Genomic DNA, 12,243 nt, shown 5'->3' on the forward strand with positions numbered 1-12,243 from the left:
AAGTGTGATATACTTGAAGTTCAGAAATCTTTCATACCGTAAGGACTACAAATGAATGTTCTCATATGATTGGCATCCCAGCTTGCAAATGAGTTAATGCATTAATGTTTAAGGCCTGCCAGGGCACAACATACCTAACCATAGAATTTGTCATTCAGATTCCCATCTGTGTTATTCTTCCACTTGAATACCTGTGATTTAAGCAATCTTTCTCTCTAACTGCTAGCGCTATAAATCAATGCCTTCTTCTATCTTACCACTTGGAATCCAAGCTTTTAATTGTTAAATCATTTTTTCAAAGCAGTTTCAAGCAGCTCATGAGAGCTCAGTTACCACAATCATGTGGGAGGGAATGTTGAGTGCAAATGCTTTCAAAACCAGTAGATATACCTGAGAGAATTCTGTGCGCCCCCCACCCCTCCAAAAAAAAATTCTGCACACAATAATTTAAATATTTTGCAAATTTTATTTGTCAATAAATAAACATGGACGCTCCAGCATGGCAGTGGGGAGCACAGGCCACTGGCTGCACAGAGGTGGGAGATCACCTTGCAACCTCCCCAGACACAGACTGTGCAGTGAGGCTGCACCTAACCCTGATGCAGTGCAAAGTCCATGTCCCTGCCCCAAAGGTCCATGTCCCGGAGTGTGGGAGGAGGGCTGCAGGATGATCTCCCACCTCTTGTGTTCCCCATTGCCATGCTGGAGCCTCCACATTTATTTATTGACAAAATTTGCAGAATTTTAAAATATTGTGCACAGAATTTTTATTTTTTTGGTGCAGAATTCCCCTCAGGAGTAGCAGGTGAAGCAATTCACCAGGATTAGCAACCCTGCGCCAGGCGCACCAGGTGTGGAGGGGCTCTGTGTGGGGCAATCTGGGTGCAGGCGGCTCAGTGAGAGAGTACGGGTTGGGGAGGGAGAGATCTAGATGCACAGGGGCTGGTTGGGGGGGTTCAAGGTGCAGTGGCAATGGGACTCTGCAGGGGGGTCCAGGTAAAGGTGATTGTGGCTCAGTGGAGCGGGGGAGCCTGGGGGAGGGGGATTTGGTGAGGTGGGGGTCCAGGTGCAGCTGGTTGGGGCTCAGCGGGGGGTGGGGAGGAATCCAGGTGTGGGGGGCTGTGGAGTGGTCCAGGAGCATGGGGATTGTTGGGGTTTGAGTGCAGAGGGGCTTGACGGGGCGGGTCCGGATGCAGGGGGATAGGGGTTGGCAGGGGGTATGCTGCAAGGGGTGGGGATCCGCATGCAGGGAAGGTTGGGGGATGGGAGAGCAGCTCCCTGCATATTGACCCCTCCCCCTGCTGCTGAGGAGCAATGGGGGCAGGAAGCAGGGTCTGAGGGGTGTAGATTCAGTGAGGTTTCTGGGAGTGGGCCTGACCCAGCCCCGGCCGCTCCCATGCAGGGAAAGTACACTCCTCATCCTCTTCCAGCCCAGCCAAGACTAGCAGCTGAGCCCGGCGCAGGATAGGCGCCACCGGCTGGAGTGAGGCTGGGGAGGTCTGGGTTTGGGGGGTGCAGCTCAGTGGGGTCTCTGGGTGCGTGGGGGCTCCAGATGCAGGGGTGAGGCTTGGTGAGGTGGGGGTTCGGGTGCAGGGGGTGAGGCAGGGGGTTTCTGGTTGCTGAGGCTCGATGTGGGGATCTGGGTATGGGGGTGTACTTTACTTCCTCTTCTCTCCCCCCGCCCCCTCCAGCTGCCACTGCTGCAATGATTTACACCTCTGCCAGCTGCTCCAGGCTCCTAAAATGACATGCCCGTGCTGCTGGGGAGGGGCGCGCGACCGCTTTTAGGGCTTCCCCGTCAAAGTCATTTTTTCTGAAGGGAAGCAAAGAAATCTGCATTAATATGAATTCTGCACACACACAATGGTGCAGAATTCCTGCAGGAGTAAGTAGACCTTTTCCATGCATTGGTCCAGGACTAATGATCAAAAGTCAGGGAGTAGGATCCATGATATTAGAATGCAATTGGCTAGATTTCTTTTTAAAATAGAGCTTGGGGAATGGTGGCTCAGTTTGGCAAGGCCAGTTGTTCCTGCTGTTACGGAGTACTTGCCCTTTGCATCAGTAAAGAGCTTTTAAAGTACTTGCTGGACCTCTTCTTTCTTACCATTGATGTTGAGTGAAAGCGACTGACTTTCTTGCCTCTAAGCTTTGGTGATAATGATTACATAATTCTGCTCCCCTCTTTTTCCTCTGTATCTCTGCCAGCTGGCAGATAAACGCAATCACTTTGCTAAAAGTAATGCTTTCACACTGAAAAAAAATCAGAATTCTGGATAGTTTCCTGCCCCTGAATCAGCTCTTTAATCATTGCAGGGGCCCTGGGAAGTGGAAGAGAAAATAGTTCAAGAAAAGCACTGGTTGCAGACTAGCTCATGCTCTTTCTTTTTCCCATGCTTTACTCCAGTAGAAACAAACCACCTCCAATCTAAGCACACATAGATGTGAGCAAGGATATTCCAGGGCTGGCCAAGGCTCCTGCATACAGTACATCTATGCATGTGTTTCCTCTGCCTCTGCTAGAAAGTGTTGCAGGTATTAGAAGCGTATTGTTTGCTTTATAATTCTCAAGAGGGCAAAGCTTGGAGTGAGATACTATCATTCAGTTTTAGTATCTATAAAAAGAAATAAGAGTTTGTTGTGACCATCCAATCCTTCATTTATGAGTTGGAAGTACTTTGCTATTGTTAAAAGTGAAATCACATTGACAATTCTAGCTGAGATAATTGGCGTACTTACTGCAGATGGGCTGCTGAAGTGTGGCTAACCTAGTTTGATTTTTTGATATCCAGAAGGAAATTCTGCCTGTACTGACATTCACACTCAGCCATATTATATTACTACTCCTTGTTCTGTCCCCATCTGAAGGCTTGATCCCACTACCCACTGTCTGCTGTCTGTACTGTCAGTATTTCAAACGAGGCCCTTTCTGTCTACTTATCTGAGCATCCTGTCTCATTGTCCTTCTTCCTGTCTAACACAGGTCCTGTGTCATTTAGCTCTAGTCTGTCTCGCTGCCTGTGCATTTAGGACAGAAGCTCTGGTTACAAAGATTTTGATCCTTTGGCACCAAGTTAATTACCTCTTCTGCTGGAGTTGCAAAAACATTTTCCCCCCCTCCACAACATTCCCTTAATAGCCTTGATTTCTGCATATTGTGAGAGTCCTATAGTGGGGAAGATGTTCTGAGATGTTTTCTGAAATAGCAATTCCTTGTTCTATGGAATTATAGTAGAGAGTTGTACGGCTGCTGGAGGCTTATTTCAGGTGGATAAGCGAGTTGGGAGCAGGACAGTGAGATTTCAGGGAGTAAGTACTATAACTATACTGCTGCCTGCTTTTCAGAGGGTATTTGGTGGTGGAAAGACTTGAGCTTGCCTCTCGAGGTCTGTGTGTATGGTAAAGGCATACTCTGGTACAAGACTTAATCCCCCAATTTTTTTCTTTTTGGAGGGGGAGAACATGGGTCTACTCTGGTGTGCAGGTGAGTCACCAGAAACAAATGTGGTTATAATAAGGTGATGATTGGATTTTAAACAGTCCAGAGAGCTTCCTAGCCATAGAAATCCAGTTGTGGGGACACATTTTATTCTGAGCCATATTTGTATCACTGTTAATTGGCCAAAACTGTAAAATGGTGGTAGAGGCGGGGGGGAAGGAATTCAAGTTCTGCAGATGGATTGATTTGTGTACCTGGGCAGAGTCAGCTGATGTTAGCAAAAAGGTTTTGTATGTGACTTTGATGTTGCAGCAGATACTGTGGATATGAAAATGTCCCTGTATGCTTTGCATATGCTGTGTGAATTCCTAGGGATGCGTGCTGGCTACTGACTTCCTTGCTGATAGTTTCATGTTACTGTTTCTGTGCAGATCGCTCATCTGGGATGGCTTGAAAGAAAGACTGCTTCTGCCTTGTATGAAGCACCCCCTACAGCCACTGTCCATGATGCACTGCAGAACCTTTTAAAGGTACTGAAATCTGGGGGGCAAGGAAACTGTTAAATTTATAGCTCTAATACTTAAATGTTGCTGGAGACTGTATGATATGAATCAGTTAAACATACTCTCCTGATTTGGACTGTACTGGTATATAATGCTTTTGAATACTCTAAAGAAGTATGTTGCAGAAATGCATGAACCGATTACTCTACAATTTATAGGTGGGGCTGGCAGCACTGCCTATTAAGGTTGCCCAACACTTCCTATTACACCTCCACCCCGATATAATGCTGTCCTTGGGAGCCAAAAAATCTTACCGCGTTATAGGTGAAACCGCGTTATATCGAACTTGCTTTGATCCGCCGGAGCGCGCAGCCCCACCCCCTCCCCCCGGAGTGCTGCTTTACCGCGTTATAGCCGAATTAGTCTTATATCGGGTTGCGTTATATCGGGGTAGAGGTGTATAAGATCCTGTTTTTCAGTTGTTTATAACTCTGCTGGGCTGTAACTTTTCAGGCTGAAATTTTTCATGCTGGGTGTCTGCCTCAGGATTTTTTTTTTTTTTTTTTTGTCTTTGTTTTTTGTTTTTTTTTTTTTTTTTTTTTTTTGAAAATGTCATCCAAATAGGGTCCATTAATTTCTGAGAACAAGGCTAGGATAAAATGTATTTGCCCATTTAAAAAAAATCTGATTTGTGTTTGGCAAGCCCTCACACCCCCATGTTTTGGAACAGGGAATTGAAATTTGGCAAGGGGTGGCCTTTTGCCATCCCTTTAAAAATCTGTCCAAATTTATGTTCTAAACGTTTTTAAAAAAATCACAATTTGCACAGGCTCAGACTTACTGAAGCTGCATAGCTAAAAACTGAAGACTCCATCCACCACTCTGAGGTTGTTCCAGCTTGGGGCTGAGCAGGACTTCCTGTAATTGCAAATCTGGGCTGCTGCAGGCTGGGTCAGTTCCGGGTCCAGCCACCAGAACTGAGCAAGGCAGACAGCCTCTTTTGTGCTTTCATTGTCATCCATTGTCCCCCTCCTCACTCCCCAGCTTAAGTGGCATAGAGGAGGAAGCTGCCTCATTTGAATAAAGAAGGGACAAGGGCTTGAGCTGGTGGACTGGGTGGTAAATAGTTTGGAACCATGAGCTTGGGGGCTGGTGGGGTAGAGGGAAGAAGTGAGTTTAGAAGTTGGGGTGGGGGAGATTGGGACCCATGAGGGAGGAGACCGATCTGATGCGGGTCAAAAAATTGAATTTTATCTTGTAATGCTTAAGCGCAAGGGGGATGAAGTAGGCCTCCACAGGCAATCTTAATTCTGGCGTTTCCTAACTTCTGAGCGTATGACTTTGCAACCTTATTGTTCTTTTTAATGTAGTTTTTTTAGTGTGTAATATTAGAGTAGGACACAAACGTTGCTCATTAAATCTCAGACACTTTGTGGAATTCCGAGGGGTGATCTGTTCCTAATTAAGTTAAATTGATATAAAGTACTCTTGGAGAGATTGCACCAATTTAACTCCATTTGTTTCTAAACAGATAAGTTAAATTGATACACAAACTGTGTGTAAGTCAGCCCCATGTCTTAAAGGCAACATTTCTGTTTGAGTTGTAATAAAAAACTGTTCAAATTGGGTCCTTCTGATATCCTATTGAATCCATTCTCTCTCTCTCTTTCTCCCCCCCCCCCCCCCCCCCCCTTTGTAGGCTGAAGAGCTGAGCCCAGGATTTTCCAAAGCAGGAAGGGTGTACATTTCTAAGGTAACCGGTCATTTATTACACTAGAGCAGTTAATTTTGTTCTCTTCAGCCTATATGCTTGTATGGCAAGGCGTGTGTGTAAAGCATTTGGAGGTCCATGGATGATAGATGCTGTAGAAATGCAAAGTGTTGTATATAAATATAATCACTTATAAGTTAATATTGTGTGTGTTTTTTGTTTTTTTAACAAATGGGCAAGGAGATAGCAATTCATCTGGGGCAGGAGGATATGGAACTCTAAGCTGCTCTTTCTTTGTTGGTTATTTTGCCTTTATAGATCTTCCAAGGGGCACCCAGGTTACTTTACGCAGAATTTTTTCTGTTAAAAATTAGCACTGTTAACTTCTGAGCCACATCTGTTCACTGATCCTCACATTTAAGCTGTGTGCAAGGAGAGAGTCAGGGAAAGAGTGAAATACCCAGTTTGACCCTCTTTTGCCAGCACGGATGGTAGTGATTAAACAGACCGTGAATGTGCTGGCCTGAAGCAGAGGATCTGCTGATTTTGTTGTTGTTTGTGTTGAGGGAAATAACTGTTTTTGAATCTTTTAAATGCTAAAACTGATGCTTAGTTCCTTTGGCCTCCTGTTGGAGTCTAGGAAATATTTAAAGCCCAAACAGCTTTAGTAACAGCAGCCAGAGTGGGCGTAGCAAAGTGTAGCTGTAGTCATTTTCTGTGAAATCACTGTATTCCCAATTCCCAAAGAATGTAAATTTTATCTGGGTAGCATGCAAGTTTAAGGTTCGTTTCCCAGCCTGGAATGTATTAGCATTTGAAACTAGGTGAAGAGTTTATTTGACAAGAAAAGTCTATTTTATGAAACATAGAAAGTGATCTCAAACCAGGAAGGGAGCTAATAGGTGCTTAGAGGCCCTTGCACCTACCACAGTTCTGCCTTTGACATACCATGTCTGGCTGTATGTGCCTGTGTAGGAATGGAAATCATTATGTGTCCCATTAGATTAAATTTGCCACCCGCAAATGAGTATCACCTTCAGTTTCCAAATCCTTTTAGTATTTACTAAAATGAAAATTCTTGTAGGTATCTTTTCCCATTTGCTGCCACACCAAGCCTGTATCTGTGCATATTCAAAATCCTCATCTTTCCTGCATGCCTCTTTTAAGAATAAAAACCACCACCACACTACTACTTCCATGCTTAATAGAAGGGGGCAGCAACTTTTGCATAGTCCCATAATTGGAAAATCTTATGCTTTACCTTTAATTATTCAGCTAACATTTTAAGAGTTACAGGAAAAAATCTCATTTAGGACTTTAATGTGGTTAAATTGTGACCGCCTGTCACAGATCCACAGGATCTGCGCTATGCCCCAGCTTTTAAATAGTCTCTTGGAGGAAACCCTCCAGTGTGCCAGACCTCAAGGAGTCCCACTTTTCCTTCAGGATAGGCCCTGCAACCTCACTGCTTCCTAGATTGAGCCTCTGGCTTCCAGAACTTCTGCTTCACATGGTGAGCTCTGTTCAGTGAATCCAACTGCGAGGGCATGTCTACACTACAAAATAGGTCGACTTACAGCCACCGCAGTAATTACTGCACTTTTTGTGTCGATACTACACCCCTTCTGTCGATGGTGCACGTCCTCACCAGGAGCACTTCCAGCGACTTAAGAGGGGAAGTATGGGGGCTGATACCTTGGGCTCTTGGCTCCCCGCAGAGCTCCCTGCCAGGAGCCTGGCTGCTGCTGGGACTCTCAGCTCCCCGTGGAGCTGCCCAGCTGCCACCCAGGCTTTGGGCAGGGAGCCCGGCAGCTGCCTGGGGGGGGAAAGGGGGAAGCGCTGGGAGCCCAACTTGGGCACCAGCTAATTAGCTCTGCAGGGAGCTGAGAGCCCCTTCCCCTCCTCCCCCCCCCCCAGGTTGACAGCACAGCTGTGAGTCGGGGGGGCGGGGGTGTTATACAGAAGGGAACCTACCAGCGTTCCTTGTCAATTTCACGGCCATGGAGCCATGAAATTGACAAGAATAACAGCCAACAGCTGATGTAAGTAATGGAGTGTCTACACAGACACTGTATGGCCCTAACTACACTGGCATAAACCATATGCCTTTTGTGGAGGTGGAGTTATGTCGATGTAGTAGGGCACTTATATTGGCTTATAATAGGGAGCAGGTTTAAAACAAATACAAGGAAGTTCTTCTTCACACAGCGCACAGTCAACTTGTGGAACTCCTTACCTGAGGAGGTTGTGAAGGCTAGGACTATAACAGCGTTTAAAAGAGAACTGGATAAATTCATGGAGGTTAAGTCCATTAATGGCTATTAGCCAGGATGGGTAAGGAATGGTGTCCCTAGCCTCTGTTTGTCAGAGGGTGGAGACTGATGGTAGGAGAGAGATCACTTGATCATTACCTGTTAGGTTCACTCCCTCTGGGGCACCTGGCATTGGCCACTGTCGGTAGACAGGATACTGGGCTAGATGGACCTTTTGTCTGACCCAGTATGGCCGTTCTTATGGCTGGAGCAAGGCTGTAGTGTAGATGCTGACATAGGTCGACGTAAGTTGCCTTACCTCAACCTAACTTTGTAGTGTAGACCAGGCCCAAGATAGACACCTGGTAGAGACTTGTACAATCTTCAGGGATGAATGCGCCTCAGCAAGTATTTGCAGTGACATCCAAGCAGTGAACTGGAACCCAGCATTGGATGTCTTTAAGCTAGCACAGAGAAAGATTAAAACATAGTCCATTCTAGTCAAGCCAGAGCAATTCACCAGCCAAGTTGCATTGAACTCCATTTTCAGGCTCTGTCTCTGACTTCCTTAGTCAGTCCCAGCCTCTCCCAGAAACCAGCTCTTTTCCCCCACCTGACACATCTGTCCTTTTTTTCCCAAGCTGGGGTCTCTGCTCAGCTTCCCTGCTGAGGGGCAGGGAAATCCTCCTCCCTCGGGGTTGTTGGTGGTTAGGTGTCAGTGTTATGGTGATTGGGGTTTTCCATTGTTCTGTTGGATTGTCTACTGATATGGGTAGGCCTGGGCCAGTCCTTTTAATGACCCATGCTGTCTGCTCAAACCACACACAGACATTCTCCCCTCCCCCATGTGTTGTAATCTTCCCTGAGAACAAACTTAATCCTTTTCCCCACCACCACTGGGTAGTAGTGCAAAGTATAGGAGGAAATTGTGGCACACATAGGAGTCCTAAAAAATATTACAGAAAATTCCCACTTTGTCACACCTCCCCATAATGACTAGATTAACTGTTATCCTAATAAAACACACACGATGTTTCTGATAGAAGTGCTTGAGTTTAGAAGAGGGAATATTCTGAAGAGACAACCTGCCAGAGAATTTGGTAGGGGTCCCAGTGTGCTTTGTCTCTTTCCCCAAATCCCACAATGTCGTCTTGAGTTGAATATCTGATCATAGGATTTCTAAATTAACTTGATATTTAATTACTTTGAATGAAGTAGAATTTAACTAAGGGGTCAAAATGCAGAAGAGGAAAAGAAACCTGCTGTGCATTGCTTTCTGAGACTCTGGACCAGGGGTAGGCAACCTATGGCACGCGTGCCGAAGGCGGCACGTGAGCTGATTTTCAGTGGCACTCACACTGCCCAAGTCCTGGCCACCGTTCCGGGGGGCTCTGCATTTTAATTTAATTTTAAATTAAGCTTCTTAAACATTTTAAAACCTTATTTACGTTACATACAACAATAGTTTAGTTATATATTATTGACTTATAGAAAGAGACTTTCTAAAAACATTAAAATGCATTACTGGCACGCGAAACCTTAAATTAGAGTGAATAAATGAAGACTCGGCACACCACTTCTGAAAGGTTGCCGACCCCTGCTCTGGACCTAATGCTGAGAACTGGAGCATTTTGGACAAGTATCAAACATGATACTTCCTGAATTCATAAATATGTAGCAGAATCTATCCATTGACAGTTTGTGTTCCTGAGTCCAAGCTTAAAAACAAAAACTTATGGCCCTTAACTATTTTAAAATGTGAACTATAATTAAAGATGCCATTAAGTTTAAGAGCCTGAAACAGTAGCTCTGAGAGGTGTGAACTGACCCATCAATCCCAATGGAGTGTCAGCTCTTGAAACTAATAACAAACATCAGCATTGCTAACTTTCACTGCTGATGCTGTGTAGCAACAATCTCTCTAGATAACATGCATGTCCCACAATCTCAAACTGCCTCCCATTACTCTCTGGGAACTAGAAGTTCAAATGTTGCTATCCAGCTGCCAAAGCCTCCAGCTTTCCTCCATGACAATTTCTACAAGACAGTTAGGAGTTATGGGCATAAATATGTAGCACGAGAAAAATGAAAATTATGGGGCAGTGTAAAAATAACTGAATTTAATTGAGAACTAAAATCAGAAGGAATTGTATACTAATTGCATTAGTCACCTATTAAAAATTTGAAATTTTTATTAAAATTACCTGAAGCTTCTCCAGAATATGTTCTAAACTAATCTAGAGCACTACAGAACCTCGAGGGCTCTGCTGCAGAATTTAATTCCAGCTTGCTACATAATACAGAGGGTCCAGAACATGGCTTCTCTTGCAGTCAGCATTGGAAAGAGTTGCCCCACTTGCTTAGATGGGGTTAGAGTTCATTTTAAGAAAACTTGGGCCTGCTTATGCCAATGGGATAACTGTTTTTGGTGCTGTTGAAGGTGGGGGAAGGAGGTTTAGAAAGTCTAATTTTAAAAGTCTGTCAAGTTTGACAGTAGGTGTCAGAGCTTGGAATTGAATTTGAGATGCTTGTTTCCAGGCTGTTGAAGACAAAGGCACGTGATAAAATGACACACTTACTCTGTAGGTATGGGAGTCCATACTGCACACTGGCTATCTAGGTGACTCAAGGAATAGTGAGAACAGTGAGAAAAATAGATGGTATATTTCTAGATAAGAACAAGGTCAGGGAAATGGTGCCCATATTGGGGGAGGAATAAGGGACTGTAAAACTACCTATCAAAAATAAATTAATTATTTAGTGACGTGGTATCGTTTATAGTGCTTTGCATGAAGGGGTTTACAGGAAAGATGGCAGAGCTGAATTGCTGAATGTAGGTATTTGGCAGGTGTGAAGAGCCCTTTTCATCAATTACAAGCTGGTTTCTCCAATCCCTCAGAGTTGCTGACTGACCTCTATTTTCCTGTTTCTTGACACTTCTCACTATTGCCATTTTTCTTTACAGTGCTACAGAGACCTGGGGAATAACTCTGCAGCTGTTCAGTGGATGAATCTGGCTTCAGAGCTGCCAGTTATCACAAATGAGGTAGCAATTTCTGCTCTTTATCTCGCTGACACTCCAATATGATCATGTAACAAAAAACCCTTTAAAACTTAATTTTAGATCCATCTATAGATTTTTATATGTATTTGACCTCTGGGATCAGATGAGTGATATTGAATAAATGTTCTATCCATCTGTGAAATTGGTAATTTGGTAAAATTAGTCACTGGGCAATTTTATGAGAGATCCAAATGGGTAATATGATGGCCAAGTGTTTATATGGAAATATTGTTTTGAATATTTATTGCCTAAGTCCTTCAGAATGTTATGATGGACTCCCATTAAAATCAGCTTTTAAACTAACAATAATTTGGGTGGTAGTAACTTATTAAAAATTTGGAGATAATTCTTATTTTATAGTATACAAAGTATGTTTAAGCAGGCTTAGACATAAACGTCCTCAAACCCTATCTTTGAGCACTTTTTATTTAAGTGTATGGCAAACTTTAATCTATGCTAAAACTTCACACACTGTAGTCCACTAGTGAACTTTCTCTTTAAATTATATGCTTTTGTGAATTTACTGCTGGTAAGAGTTGATGGGTTGAGAGCCCTGGAGACTGAAGTTCACAGAAAGATACAGCAAAAGTTCCTTGTGCGTGTGTATACCTCAACCCTGATTTGGAGAGTTGGGAGAGAGGTCTCTAAGCTTGCTCATTTTGTCTTCATCTTCACCTTAGCACAGACAGTTGCCTTTTCATTGCACATAGTTTCAGAATTTCCCCAAGTGATGAAGCAACATAATGAAAGCCATTGAGTGGTTGATACTGTATCCAAGTATGGCTGTCCTAGTAGCTTTAGCAAACTAAAAACTACCAGAAAGAACAGTTGGCAAAAAAAAAGGTGGAAATACAACTTAATAACTTTAGGTAAGCTTCCATGACTATTAATATTATCTGACATATAGAATATGTTAAATACCTCAGGCATGGGAAGACATCTGTATCTTTTAAATTTTAGCAGATGGCATGGTAGGAGATATATATCACACCATATTTACTTAAATATTTGTAAAAAAAATTTCAGGTCTTTATAACTTTGATTGTGTCTCACCCTTCTCTGTCAAATGTGGGTAGCCTCTGAAAAAAGGACTATGTGAGAATGGCACGGTGGGGCTCCCTGTTTTCCATATGAATCTTTCCAGGTTACAAGTTTAAAAAAAAAAAAAAAAAAAAAAAAAAACCAAAACTCTTTTGGTTGATCTACTTAAATTAAAATTGGAAATTAAAAAGTTAAACAGAGATTTTTTTCCTCTTTATGATGGGTTATGATAC

General features: G+C 43.6%; 1 protein-coding gene across 2 annotated transcripts in view; it reads left to right on the forward strand.

The window, feature by feature from the left end:
• RMDN3 (regulator of microtubule dynamics 3) overlaps window positions 1-12,243 on the forward strand; it is a 59,375-nt gene that overhangs the window by 43,790 nt on the left and 3,342 nt on the right. For both annotated transcript variants that reach the window (XM_029911518.1, XM_029911517.1), the window contains 3 exons: window positions 3,871-3,969; window positions 5,642-5,695; window positions 10,871-10,951. In XM_029911518.1, the coding sequence (XP_029767378.1) occupies window positions 3,871-3,969; window positions 5,642-5,695; window positions 10,871-10,951 (234 nt within the window). The remainder of the gene's footprint in view (window positions 1-3,870; window positions 3,970-5,641; window positions 5,696-10,870; window positions 10,952-12,243) is intronic.

Source organism: Terrapene carolina, unplaced genomic scaffold (genome assembly GCF_002925995.2).
Source record: "Terrapene carolina triunguis isolate 2854851 unplaced genomic scaffold, T_m_triunguis-2.0 Scaffold96, whole genome shotgun sequence".
Lineage (NCBI taxonomy): Eukaryota > Metazoa > Chordata > Testudines > Emydidae > Terrapene > Terrapene triunguis.